Here is a 14,935-nt window from a genome sequence, read left to right as displayed (position 1 = left end):
GTTATAGATCATCCGCGTGAGTTTAATGCTAGAAAAGACCACCTGCAAGTGTAATTTATTGAGATCTAAAGGAAAAATGATCGAACTCTGTCCTTTATTGATGATTGGTGCAACTTATATACAGTGCGAGGAGATGCCTTCGGAGAGGCGTCCGTTTGCAGGGGCGTGATACAAAGAGCAACCACCATGACGGTTGTCAAAGTTGCAACCGCACGCGCGGGGAATAGCGGGGATTTCCCCTAATTAACGTCGTGTGTTAATTAGTCTTAACATAATTGCCAAAATTACCGTGACGGCAGGCCTGGCAGGCAACACGTGTCACGTGCCACCACAGGTGGCAGCAGCCATTGTATTTACATGATTTGGAGCGAGGCAGGAATGGGTAATGGAACGGGGAGCCACGTGGAGACGCCATGCATGGGCTGTTGTTGTGCGCGACATGACAGCACACTGCGGGTGTTGGTTGGTAAGAGCATCTACAACCGGACCTCTTAAATCTGTCTCAATTGTCCAGGCAGGCCGCCCAGTCACTGACCAGTCACGAATTTTGGACCCAAACGGGTCTCTCAAACCGCCTTCAAATGTCCTGGCTGACCGGCATTCCTCATATCCAGTCTAAATATGAGGCGGATATGGGGCGGTCCAGGTGCGTCCGGCCGTGCCCGCCACGTCGACTTGGCCGAGCCTAGCCCACGCCTGCCCCACAAATATCGTCGTCCGAAAAACCCTAGGCCGCAGTCAATCCGAACTCCACTCCACTCCGCTCTCCGTCCACTCCACTTCCGATGGCTGGCGACCGAAGCAATGCTGCCTCCGGTGGGAACTCTGGCTCCGACGACGACTTGTCTAGCCTGCTGCGTGAAGCGGACCCCGACGATGTGGAGGAGGTCGCCCTCCGCATCGCCTTGAGGCGTTCGGTCATCGTTCAAGGCGGATCCGACAACGGCGGATCCACTTCGTTAGCGCCCGGCACCCGTCGACGCAGCGCCAGCGACGTCGCCGGCCCTTCCTGCCCGGCGCGCAGCTCCGGCCACTCTGCTCCGCTCTTCCAGGTACGGCTCCACCTCCAGCTCCGATGGTGACGCGCCTCCGCACGCCGACGCCTACACGGAGGAGGGGCACAGCCGCGCCGACGTACGGAAGGGGAAGGGGCCAGCGAGGAAATGGTGATTTCCTCCGCTCTTCCTCGTTCTGTTTATATTTTATCTATGTTTGTAGTATGGATTTGCACTATCCACCGTTGAATTCCAATGTATCATGTTTCTTTTGTCATGCTAATCTGATGAACTGCGATATAATCATGTGTTTTACGTAGCGTTGCATGAATTGCATGATTTTGAGGTTTAGGATATGAAGGACGCGAGTGTGTAAGACAAAATATAAGATGTGCCCGGTCAGTGTCCGCGGATGGGGCCCGTCCGCGGGCGTTTGAGGGGTCGGATTTGCCCAATACGTGTGTAGATGCTCTAAGTGTTGTCTGGTTGTGCCGACAGCGCCTGTGCCTGCCTTTATTCGATTATAAATGGTTCGCTTCCGGCAGCACACTCACACATTTCCTCGGTCTCTCTCTCTCTCTCGTTTGCTCTCTCTCAACTTTGTTTCCTTTCTCTGTTAGCATATGTGCCATTGAAGAAAATAGTCACTTTGGCTGCGATTTTGATCGATTTGAAGGCCGATTCAGAAGATGTTGTAGTTGAAGAAAAGATGGATCAAGGTAAGATCTATCCATTTGTGTGTTTTTTGTTTGCATGCATGCTATTTTTTGTCTGTTTGACTAGCCCCTAATTATGTATCCTCTGCTGTTGCAGGCATTAGTTGATTATTTTGGGGAGCCATTTGAAGTACTTGGAGTAGGATCTGTCAGTGAGAAGTAAACTAAGAAGTTGAACATCAAGGTACGAGCTATCCAATATATTGTACATGCACGATATAAATTAGTTGGTTATGGAGCTTGTAATTAGCTATGCCATGTTTTATTACTGAAATTTTAGATATGTCACCGGAGGACATATGTTGCACTTATAGTAGGAATTTCGAGAAGATGTAGTTCAACATGTTGTTGACCAATATTAGCACTGTCCAACAGTGGTATTTTTTTCACATGCACGATGTTGTTAGTATTGTCATTAAGTTGTAATTAGTAGTTTTGTTTAAAGTTTATGAAGGTTTAGACGATGAGTTTTGCACAACAAGTATTTGTAGATATTGTAGATCAGCGTGAGGTCCTTCGATTGCGCTATTTTATTTTGGCACGCAAGAGAAAAAAAATAGTACTATAATTGGAGTTTGCATGATTAGCTGCACTGTTATTTCGTGTGCTATGTTTAGACCACCTAGGTAGTAGAGTTAGGAAACCATAGGTAGTAATTTGTTATCTCGCAATCATCTTAGTTTTATACATGTATACTAGCTTCTAATTTATAATTAGGTACTTTGGATCATTTTAGCAGCAACAAGGAGGAGATGACGTAGTTGAAGATATTGTGTGTCGATATTTGCTCTCCATTTTTAGGTGACGAGTTCATACATACATATTTTATGTTTATGAATTTGTTAGCAGAAATAAATTTCCGTGGCTAATATTTATGTTCATGTTTATAATCTGTTAGCAGAAATAAATATCCATGGCTAATATTTATGTTCATACGATAATAGGTGGACTCTCCTGACACAACATTGATGATATGTTGATGGTGACGGATATTATCTCGAAATATTGTGACACGTAATTTATTTCTGGAACGACATCCATCTCCAGGTTGAGGTATAAATAAACGGTGGTTTTGGTGCGCTTGCATGTGGTCTTTTCTGGCATTACACCCGTGCAGTTAGTCTACAACGCCAAAATTTCATGTGGCTGATGCCATCATTAAAGGATACCTATTTTCTAAAGGCAGTGCATGCTCATAATTTTATTTTTAAAAATAAGCCATAATTGTACTTAGCTAGGAGGTACACCAGACAATTCTACTGTGAATGTGTTCCTCTGAGCATATACCCGCACTTGTCATACATGTATCAAACACAGACCATGGCACGCGAGCAATTTCAAAAAAAGTTCATTATTTAGTAAAGGTAGTGCATGCTCAAACTTTCATTCTTAAAAATAAATCGCAAAAAATATATTACACATCTCTATCTCTTCTCAGTCTTATCCATCTCAGCATTCGAACCACAAAAGTGCACACATTTGTTACAAAAATAGGAATCAGAATCCTAATTATTTAGTCACCTACTTACACGAGTTCAAATTCTAGTTAGCTACACACACACACGGTTTCCCCTGGCTTTAGTTAGCAAGAGTACAAATTCTAAATTAGCTAAACGAACACGTGGTGCTCTGCTACAAATACAAACGGCTTCCGCTGGCTTAGCTAGCTTTGTACGTCGGCTTTGTGCTAGAAGTCGCTTTTGTACGCCGCCTTTCAAATAGCTAGCTTCGATTTGATTAAGGTGGTTAACAAGTAGATTTGCGTAAGGTACGTTCGTTATCTGTTTTCATACGACCTCCTTCCCCATCCATATGAACAGTATGATCCTGCCATGTACAAATGAAATTTATCATCATCAATTTGGAATTTCCGGACAAGTAAAATCCGACGAGGAATAGCTGTTAGTTTGTATATACAGTGAAGAAAAGCCAATCAGGTTTACTCCTTTTTGTTTTGCGGGGAGGTTTACTACTTACATTATACAAACTCCCATGCAGATTTGTACTGTTGCCTTTCTGCTAGCAAGCTTTGCTTCGATTAAGGTGCTTAACAAGTTAAATTTGCATAAGGTACGCTCGTTATCTCTTTCCATACGACGTCCTTTCACTGTTTCACATCGTCATTAACAATATGATCCTGCCATGTACTCCCTCTGTAAACTTATATAAGAGCATTTAGAAGAGCATTTAGATCACTAAAGTAGTGATCTAAATGCTCTTATATAAGTTTACAGAGGGAGTACAAATTCTTTAGTGATCTAAATGCTCTTATATAAGTTTACAGAGGGAGTACAAATTAAATTTATTGCCAGCAATTTGGAATTTCCAGACAATTAAAATCCGAAGAGCAATAGATGTTAATTTGTATATGAGAAAAGCCTTCCGGGTGTAATGTTTACATTATACAAACTCTATGCAGACAAGTCATTTGGATCGATGGATGCCACTGGACAAAGAAGAAAAAGAGATAGAGAGCGGTATGCAAGAATGAATGATGAAGAAAAACAAGAAAAATTAAAAAAACGTCGTGAAGCCTATCAACGAAGCAAAACAAATAAAGATTCAAGGAAGAAGCCAGATGTAAAGACAAAAAAAAGATCACAATATGCAACTATGCGGCCAGAACAGAAGAAAGCTAGAATAGAACAAATTAGAGCTAACCGTGAGTTGAACCGCTCCAAATATTCAATTGCGATGGAGAACCCTGCATATATGGCAACCGAACAGGAAGTTAGTACTTCTACGTTTCCTGTAAAACACAGAAAGCATGTGACGCCAGGAAAAAGGCAAACATCGCTACACTATCGTAATGAAGAATTCACGACAAGACAGATGAAAATGGTTTCTGTAACATCACAAGAAGACGGATCCATGCCGGCAACCAGCAAAGATGACATAGGACCTCTAGAGGAGTCAGAAGTCGTGATTTATGGTAATACTCTTAATTTTATATAATATCCGCATTCCAAATAAATATACATTTGTCTATACAACTAACCATCTTTTGTGGATAGACAACCCTTCTTCAATGTTTCCATGCACCACAGAAGTGGATGCACCAACACAAACACTCTACAGTGATGATAATAGTAAGGTGGCTTTGTGGCCAGACATCCCCTCTTCATTGTTTCCAACAATCAGAGAAGTGGATGCACGAATACAATCATTCTACAATGAGGATCACGGTAGGTTTATAAATTTCATATATACTTTTATGCAATACTAAAATTATATATAATAATAGTCAGAACTTACTACACAGGTAATAATGAAGTCATATGTGAGCAAGAAGCAACCATCAAAGAAGTAGATGCACCAACACAATCAATCTACCATCAAGATCATGGTAAGGTTACCAATTTCATATATATTCTTATGCAAGTCAAAGAAAAACATATATAATAAAAGTTTACTACATAGGTAATGATGAAGTCATATTTGAAGAAGACACAGACGAGGAAGAATACATGTTCCCTGGTGAAGGTATGCTCAATACAATTTAACCATATTTGCATCATTATATTACTCCATTACTAATTTCTTGATGCGATAAATCAAACCAGAATGGGATAGAGAAGTGGAAATCAAAACTGGAGAAGACCAGGAATTTTACAACCTTGATCAGTATGATTCCGTCTATAGCAACATACCAAAGATCACACACATGCTCAAAATGGTACCAAATTGCAGCTTCTGTAATGCAAAAAAAATTATGTATGAATCGAAGGGGTTATGCTGCAATAAAGGACAAATAAGACTAGCCAATCCAGATACACCACCTGAACTCATGAGACTTTGGACAAGCAACGACTCTAATGCAAGACATTTTCGAAACAACATAAGATTTTTCAATGGACACTTCTCATTTACTAGTCTATACTGCCACCTTGATAGAGACACAACTGACATGCGAACAACTGGTATTTACACCTTTCGAGCTCATGGTCAGATCTATCACAATATACACTCATTTGCTGATATTAGGTCAAATCCAAAGCATTTGGAGCTATACTTCTACGATGATGATCCAAACTTAGAGCATCGATACCGCCATTGTCGCGAGGAAATGTACGAGCAAGACAAGCATGTGATCAGAATAATAACGAACATTCTACGCGATAACCCATACTCTCATTAGTTTAGGAGTTTGGGACAAGTCCAAAACCTTCAGGACTATAGAGTCATCTTGAACCTTGACCAAAGATTGGACCAGAGAACATACGGTGCACTAGTCACTTCAGAGGTAGCTTCAGTGTCAGTTGAAGGAAATGAAAAAAGAAATACTTATGACAAGAATGTAATACTACTACATGGGAATAACAGAGAAACCAAGACATTAGATCATATTATGGGTGCTATGATCCATTGTCGTATCCTCTATTCTTTCCAAGAGCTGAACTGGGTTGGCATAGGAAAATCCCAAAGAAGGATACACCCGAGGAAGATGTTGGTGCTAATAATATCAACAATGACGACGTCACATGTAAAAATTCCATACATTGTTCCCTTCAAAATTCAACTTTCATATATGATATACTTCTACGTATCCAACTAACTTTTATGTTGCAATATTTGCACAGATCCAGTCAATGGCCTCTGGGTAACCATGAGAGAATACTACTGTTATAAATTCCATACACGACCAAACATATTCAACCCAATATTGCACGGCGGACGGCTTTTCCAACAGTTTGTTGTAGATACATATATCAAGATTGAAAATTCCAGACTGGATTACCTGTGGCATCATCAAAAGGAAATAAGGGCGGATCTATACCAAGACCTTGTAGACAATATTCAAGCTGGAGAACAAAAGGGAAATGCAGTTGGAAAACGGGCAGTACTTGCCTCGTCATTTATTGGAGGGCCACGAGATAAACTTCGCCGGTATCAAGATGCTATGGCTTTAGTTAGAAAATATGGAAAGCCAGACATATTCCTCTCAATGACCTAACCCCAAATGGGAAGAGATCACACGTGAACTACAATCTGGACAAACACCACAAGATCGCCTAGATATTGTCGTTCGTGTTTTCAGGGCGAAGTTGGAAGAAATGAAAAAGCAACTATTTGAGAAGACCATTCTTGGAAAGGTTAAGGCATATACATATGTCGTAGAGTTCCAAAAGTGGGGATTACCCCATGCTCACTTTTTGCTCACCATGACCGGAAAATACAAGTACACAGGTCCGGAACAATATGACAGAATCATCTCTGCCGAGCTCCCTAACAAGCACAAGTACCCATAGCTATACAAGATGGTAATCAAACATATGATACATGGTCCTTGTGGTGCATTGAATAAAAAATTTCCATGCACAAAAAATCGTCCGTCATGCAAGAATAATTATCCAAGGCCATTTAGTGAAACTACAATTCAAGGCAAGGACTGCTACCCGCTCTATAGGAGACGCAATAACGGCAGTACCGAAATTGTCCGAAATTGGAAACTCGACAATAGGTGGGTGGTTCCTTACAATCCCTATCTATTAAGGATGCTCAACTGCCACATAAATGTTGAGATATGTTCAAGCATTAAAGCCGTTAAGTACCTGTTCAAGTTCATGTACAAGGGTCATGATCGAGCATTTGTAACTGACAAAGTAGACGAAGTGGAAATTGACGAGATTCGACAATACAGAGACACACGGTGGGTGACACCTACAGAAGCATTGTGGAGAATATATGGCTTCGAACTAAGCAAAATACACCCATCAGTCTTGCAGTTGCACCTACATCTCCCAAATATGCACATGGTTTCATATCATGTCAAGGAAAAAATAAAAAATATTATCGACCGTGATGGCACCAAAAAATCAATGTTGACAACATACTTTGAAGCAAACAACTTACATGTGAAAGCACGAGGCATACTATACAGGGACTTTCCGGAATATTATACTCGGCAAAGACGAGGGAAGTTTTGGCAAGAGAGGAAACGAGCCGCTCTGTCCCAGGTTGGCAGGATCATCTCAGCACACCCGGCTGAAGGAGAACGATACTATCTTCGGGTTCTCCTAAACCATGTGACAGGCGCCACCAGCTATGAAGGCCTACGGACAATTGATGGACAAGTAATGCCAACCTTCCGTGAAGCTGCAGAAAAAAGGGGGCTCATTGAGGCAGACAACACACTAGATGACGCCATGACAGAAGCAGAGTTGTTCCAAGTGTCCTCATCGCTACGAAGGCTATTCACGACAATCCTGGTGTTTTGCATGCCCAATGACGTCCATAGCCTTTGGAACAATCACCTCAAGGCAATGTCAGAAGACTACAATATAAATTGCAAATGCAAGCACACGGTTGAACAGATGGTGCTGAAAAATATCAGTGACATCTTGCACTCAATGGGAAAAGACATAGAATCGTTTCCTCTTCCAAAGATTGACAAACAAAATGGCACAACAAATGATGTACCTAAGGAGATCATAGAGGAGACCTCAATCGAGGTAGACCCTGAGGACGCATCTTTGCATAAGAACCTAAACAACGAGCAGAGGAAAGCCTACGATAAAATCCTAGCCACAGTTGACTGCCAAAGAGGAGGCTTATTCTTTGTCGATGGACCGGGAGGCACGGGAAACACTTTTCTATACAGGGCTCTTTTGGCCACAATACGCGGACAAGGCAAGATTGCTGTGGCAACGGCCACTTCAGGTGTTGCTGCTTCCATAATGCCTGGAGGGAGGACCGCACACTCGAGGTTCAAAATTCCATTAAGAATAGACGATGGAGATATTTGTGGGTTCACAAAACAAAGTGGGACAGCCAAGCTACTCCAAGCAGCATCATTAATAATCTGGGACGAAGCATCTATGACTAAGAGGCAGACAGTGGAGGCACTAGACAAAAGCATGCGAGACATAATGGACAAACCAGATCTTCCATTCGGTGGAAAAACGGTCGTGTTTGGTGGTGATTTTAGGCAAGTGCTCCCTATTGTCCGAAAGGGAACAAGAGCCCAGATAGTAGATGCATCACTACGCAGGTCCGAGCTCTGGAATTGCATGCATCAATTGAAGCTTGTGCGCAACATGAGGGCCCCAAACGACCCATGGTTCACAGAATACCTACTACGCGTTGGGAATGGAACCGAGGAGACAAATGATGATGGTGAAATACTTCTACCTACAAGTATATGTGTGCCAAATAAGGCGGATGATAATGGCCTTGATAGACTGATTGACAGTATCTACCAACCTGCTTCCCTAAAAGATCCAAAATACATCACGTCAAGGGCAATTTTATCCACAAGAAACGACTGCGTAGACAAAATCAACCTAAAAATGATTGATCGCTTCCAAGGGGAGGAGATGGTGTACCATAGCTTCGATTCTGTAGAAGACGACCCACATAACTACTATCCACCAAAATTCCTAAACACACTCACCCCAAATGGATTGCCTCCACATATGCTAAAGCTCAAAATAAATTGTCCAATCATACTACTCAGGAATATTGACCCCGCTAATGGACTATGCAATGGCACAAGGTTGCTCGTACGTGGGTTTCAGAAAAATGCAATCGATGCAGAGATTGTGGTAGGGCAGCACTCAGGAATGCGAGTTTTCTTGCCTCGGATACCATTATGCCCCTCTGACGACGACATGTTCCCATTTAGTTTCAAGAGGAAACAATTTCCAATCAGGCTCAGTTTTGCAATGACAATAAACAAATCACAAGGTCAGACAATAGCAAATGTCGGCATCTACTTGCCTGAACCGGTATTCTCACATGGTCAACTATATGTTGCACTTTCTAGAGCGACCACGACAGCAAACATAAAGGTACTAACAGGTACACATGATGAGAACAAGGAGAAGAATAAGAAGATCAGTACAAGTGACACATACACAAAGGAGGAGAAGAAAAAAAAGAATAAGAATAAGAATATCAGTGCAAGCAAGACATACACAAAGAATATTGTCTACACAGAAGTCCTCACCAAATAGGTAATGCAACCTTTGAATTTTTTGTTAAAAGTTCAGTTTCAACATCATAGGTTCATGTACGACCAAGTATTTTATATTTCACATTCGCTGCTGATTTCCTAACCTTAAGTTCATTACTTGGATTCTACAGAACCATTGCAGCCAACTGTGAACTTCGCAGTTAGAATTCAGAACTACTTATCATCGTGAAGGAGCATGTCTTGATGTCCTGAACCACTATCCCATTCATGGATATTTCTGTATTATGTGTCCACGAATTCATTCGTGGTTATTTAAAACTTTGATCAGTCTGACGGTCCCCATTATGTTTGTACTAGCTATAACAATAATCTGTGTGTATATGCAAATTTAGCAGCAAAATGTGTTGTTAAGGGGAAACCGAGACTTACCAGTCAAAATAAGAACATATTTCTCGCCTTGGAGCTGTTGTTGCTGCTGCAACACAGATTTTCTAAACATCACTTTCTCTAACTTCCTCAAACCTGAAATATATCTGACTCATTTTGTAAAAATACATTTCACAGCTATAGATAAACAAACCCACCGGAAGACTATATGTATATATATGCAGATGCTAGAAAGGTTCTATTCCCTTCGTCCGGAATTAGTTGACACTCGAACGGATATATCTAAAAACAGATACCTGTGAATGTCCAAATAGCAAATGCACACTTCATTAACACTGACTTTCACGGGATTGAGATCCAACTTTTTGGAGCACTACAAGAACAGAGACACAAAAGGCTATGTACAGGAATAGATGAATATAATCCCGTTGATATAGTATATCGAATGGGCGAGCCGCCCCTCCGTCGCCACCAGATCATGAGCTGCCCTTTCCCTCCCCTCCCCTTCATCGCCCCCACCCCTATCCCCGGCGAGTGGGCGACCGAGGGCCCCCAGACCCAGTTGTCGGTCCTCCCTTCCTTCCCCTCCGACGCCGCCGGTGGTCGGCGTCGGGCAAAGCTTGCGCGTCTGGCGGCGGCGGCAGAGGTACTGCCTCCCCTCTCAAGTCCTTGGGTGGCGCCGGACGCACCATCTCGAGGGTGTGATCCCGATCTGGATCATGGTGGCGCCGATCTGGACCAAGGCGCCTTGTTGGACAATGGCGGCGTGGCGGCCGACCTACGTCCCATCGGTGGCTTTGGCTGCTGGGATGGCATAGCCCTTCCCGATCAGGGTTGGAGGGCCCTAGATCAGGGGTGGTGGACCCTGGGATACCCTCCATGTCTGGTGGCGCTGGGCGGGTGGGCTATCGGGGATCGGACCGAGTGGCCGACGATTCACCGGCTGGTTGGTGTCGTGGCTTGCTGCCCCGGCGGCCAACGGCGCCAAGCCACTCCTTCCTACAACCCATGTTGTGTGCACTCTGTCTTATCAGACATGGCCATGCTGCTAGTCGGTTACCGGATTGGGACGGAGCGGGAGATGGGTATGCGGATTGGGATAATTCTCAGGTCGGTTCCTGCCGGCCACGGCGGTGACGACACCCGAGGGTGCCGTTTTTCTTCATGGAGACGTTGTTCGGGTCCGCCCCACCTTTTCCCGCCTCACGGTCTTTTGGGTGAAAACCCTAGGGCGGCGACGACGCTCTTGGCGTCGTGTCCTTCTTGAGAGCTATGTGGCGGCGGGCCCCGCTTGGGTACTTTGGCAGTTGCAGATGGTGTGCCTCCGTTCCTCCAAGTGGCAGTTGTTCCAGGGGAAACCCTCGGTCTGGGTCACTTTGGTGTCGTTCTTCCCTCCTGGGGCATCGTCTTAGAGTAGTGGTTCACTGGAGAGGCCAACCGGTGAAGTGGTGTTACATCGACCACATTGAAGATGATGGGTCTCGGCGACGTGGAGCAGTGGAGTCTCAGTGTGTGGACGCGGTTTGATCGACACACGCAGGCTGGTGGCGCTGTCTGCTGTCGTCGACGACATATATGATTGGCAGGATCTTTGTAGTAATTCCTCTTGAAGACAGGGTGACGGAAGATGGCGGCGGCGTATCTTAGAACGTGTGCAGGTGGTGCACGTTATGGGATGCCTAGACGGGATGGTCTTAAGGCCACTGAATTAGGGATATTCCCTTTTGCTCCTACGTGCATATGCACCCATTGTCGAAATACACATTTCGAAAAGTTGAAAAATTCGGAACAAAAATCCCGCGTGTATATCCGGACATTTTATGTCAGTTCACAAGGTTTCGGTGAAAAACGACGTTTTTTGTGGCTTGTGTAAAAAAGACAATTTCTGATGCTTCATTCTAACTATTCATGAGGCATTTCTTTATCTTTTTTACACAAGCCACAAAAAACTTCGTTTTTCACCGAAACCTTGTGAACGGACATAAAATGTCCGGATATACACGCGGGATTTTTGTTCTGAATTTTTCAGCTTTTCAAAATGTGTGTTTTCGACAATGAGTGCATATGCACCTAGGAGCAAAAAAGCCGCGCGTCTATATGCTTGTTATACTCTGGTAAATAATCAATAAAGATGGCTGCATGCATCATGTTGATGCAGATGCCAGGGTAATCCTTCTTTTCAAAAAATAGTATATAGAATAACTACATAGAAGTATACCACATTAATTAAAAAGGTCTATCTATCTATCTATCTATCTTCTATCTATCTATTATATTATAAAAACGATAGAAAATGAACGGTTTAGATATAACAACAGAAAAAAGGCTCAAAAGAACGGTTCTGATTTGCTAGAAATAAGTAATCACGTATGCACATCTCCATATCCCGTACGTTTCCTGCCTCCCAAGCAAAGCCATGAGTTGATTTAAAAATAAACAAAACGATTGGTTGTCCAATTCCCATACGCCAGGCTACATATGCCAGCCGGCACGAACTCACTTGAATCAATCAGCCCAGTTTGTCACGCTGCATCAGATTGGATAAGACAAGAGTAAAACGTACGGGCAACAGAAAAAAAAAGATAAAGAGGATGTAGCGTTCAAAAAATAAAACCATGTACACGGCCATCATTGATACGTCTGACATGCATGGATACATACACATTAAAAAAGCCATCCGAGGTGAGAAGCTCCGGCGAGCCCAAGTTAGAGAACGTTTTAGAATTTTGTCCCCATTCACTGACTACATCCGTTTAGAGTGAGAAGCCGTATAGATATTCAAGCTATGATGAGAACACGTGGAAGAACATATATTGATAAGTGGATATATAACAGTCTACTAACAAAACATACAAACGCTATATGGTGGGTGTTGAGGCACGTGATTGATTCTACATTACTAAATAACTTGCGCCAGTATGGAAAGTTCTGATCTGTTCAGATTTCTTTCGTTGTGTGAGAGGGTGACGCGGAAATAAACCGATGAAGTGGGGGAGGGGACGAAAAAATCTACAAAAAAACTAGCGAAGGTGGGAGGAGGTACCAAAAAAACCATGAGAGGTGGGACGAAAAAAAACCTGTAAGCGAGACTACCAACTTCTCCATTAAAAGTAGAGATAAATAACTTGCGCCAGTATAGAAAGTTCTAATCTGTTCAGATTTCTTTCGTTATGTGAGAGGGTGACGCGGAAATAAACCGATGAGATGGGGGAGGGGACGAAAAAAAATCTACAAAAAAACCAGCGAAAGTGGGAGGAGGTACTAAAAAAACCATAGGAGGTGGGACGAAAAAGAAACCTGAAAGCGAGACTACCAACTGCTTCATTAGAACTAGAGATGAATGTGCGCATCATGGTGATGCAGAGGCCGGGTAATCCTTTAAAAGAAATAGTATGGAAAACTACAAAGAAGTATACCACATTAATCTAAAAAAGGTCAATTTCGTTAATTTGAAGACCCGCGGCCTTCACTGGAGCAGCTGGTCTGACAGGTTGAACGCGGCGGCCAGGGCATTTGCCGACGGCGGCGGCTCCTCCATTACTTCTCTCCTCCGCTCGCCGTCGCCCCTCCTCAACTCCCCTCACCGTCGCCCCTCCCTCCCATTGGCGCTCCGCTCCCCTCCCCTTAGTGCCGCTCGACCAGTCCAAGCCACCGCCCACCTCGCCGCCGCCGGCGAGCTCCTGTACTGGCCACTCCACTCAGAGCCAGCAACTAGTTTACTATCACTACCGTCAGTAACTGGTTCACTTCCTCCATTCCAGCTTCTTTTTATGTGCCACTATGTTATGCGCATGTCAGGTTCTCGGGAAAATGCCTATGAGTAATACCGTTGCTGCATATCTCTAATGGATACAATTAGCGAATTACCACCAAATAGGAGTATATGATTAGAGTTATCTCGCAAGAAATGAATGCTAGACACATGTGCTTAGCATGGTATTGCCGTGCCGCTAATGGTTTACTCTCCATTCAGTGTTTTTCATCTTATTTGGACTTTCTGATGGATTTATTTTATTGTGCCATTTAGGGATTCTTAGACGTTGGGAAATTTTAGTACAATATGCAATATCTTGTGTTGAAGTAGATACCCAGATTTGACTAATTGACCCTCTGTGTACCCAGAAAAAATTTCAACATGGGGAAGAAGCCGGGCAACACTGGCCCTTCCTTGGGATCCAGGCCCATGAACCAGACCGTGTTGCTCCGCGAGGAGACCTACGGGAAGACGCAGGCTGACGCGCCCTCCCTGCTGAGGATCCATTGTAGACTAGAAGTACACTGAACAACAAAGCGCAGAATTGTGGTTCAGTTGCTGGCAAGGCCGTTGGAAGTTATAGCAAGCCAGCTTCGAATAGTAAATCTGCACCAGGTGATTCTACTAATCAGTCAGCTGGCAGTTCAAGGAAGCGGGCAAGAAAAGGGTGGACTACGCCGAAGCAGATTGCTGAGAAGGACGATCTTGAGAGAAAAGAGAAGATGGATAACTTTGTAATCCCGTTCTTCATGCAGTAAAACATCGGCTGGAAAAACAGTTACAATTTTTAGTGGTATTTTTTAGTTATGTACTTCTGCACTAATCATGTCGTAAGCAGTAATTAAAGTTACCAAGAAATTTCTAATAAACCTAAGGCAGGCATGCTAGCAGTCAAGGGAGAATGAAAGCAAAGGATTGTATGTCCATCAATGTGGGTGCGCTTGGCTGGAGCTGCCAAGCTGTGAAAGGTAACACTCTGCTTAATTAGTCCTTGGCTGAAGGGTTAATAATCCAGAGATCCATTCATGCGGTTATTTTCGGCATTGCTATCATGTCCAGGATGCTAGTTGTCCTCCAGATATCTATACGCTGGCTAACATTTCCTTTAGCTCTTTTAGATTAAGTACATTGGCTAACACTTCTTGACCTGCGAAGTGGCTATGTTCCG

General features: G+C 43.4%; 1 protein-coding gene across 7 annotated transcripts; it reads left to right on the top strand.

Annotated features, from left to right (window-relative positions):
• Nucleotides 1-1,567: 1,567 nt before the first annotated feature.
• Nucleotides 1,568-10,034, top strand: LOC123168056 (ATP-dependent DNA helicase pfh1-like). Of its 7 annotated transcripts, none has more exons than XM_044585922.1 (12): nt 1,568-1,714; nt 1,809-1,895; nt 2,451-2,512; nt 2,656-2,764; nt 3,710-3,781; nt 4,131-4,643; nt 4,726-4,896; nt 4,986-5,057; nt 5,132-5,194; nt 5,275-6,194; nt 6,292-9,666; nt 9,797-10,034. In XM_044585922.1, exon 11 carries the CDS (start codon nt 6,970-6,972, stop codon nt 9,664-9,666), a length of 2,697 nt encoding a protein of 898 aa, XP_044441857.1. In that variant the 5' UTR covers nt 1,568-1,714; nt 1,809-1,895; nt 2,451-2,512; nt 2,656-2,764; nt 3,710-3,781; nt 4,131-4,643; nt 4,726-4,896; nt 4,986-5,057; nt 5,132-5,194; nt 5,275-6,194; nt 6,292-6,969; the 3' UTR covers nt 9,797-10,034. The 7 variants fall into 7 exon arrangements, with proteins under 7 accessions (XP_044441857.1, XP_044441853.1, XP_044441856.1 ...); XM_044585918.1 differs by having other exon boundaries at nt 4,974-5,057; XM_044585921.1 differs by having other exon boundaries at nt 2,448-2,512; nt 4,974-5,057.
• Nucleotides 10,035-14,935: the final 4,901 nt, after the last annotated feature.

Source organism: Triticum aestivum, chromosome 7D (assembly GCF_018294505.1).
Source record: "Triticum aestivum cultivar Chinese Spring chromosome 7D, IWGSC CS RefSeq v2.1, whole genome shotgun sequence".
In the NCBI taxonomy this organism is placed as follows: domain Eukaryota; kingdom Viridiplantae; phylum Streptophyta; class Magnoliopsida; order Poales; family Poaceae; genus Triticum; species Triticum aestivum.
This window is presented reverse-complemented; position numbering and strand designations above follow the sequence as displayed.

Excerpts from the sequence above, each read along its gene's own strand:
- LOC123168056 (XM_044585919.1), top strand. The coding sequence starts at position 6,970 with ATGGTAATCAAACATATGATACATGGTCCTTGTGGTGCATTGAATAAA.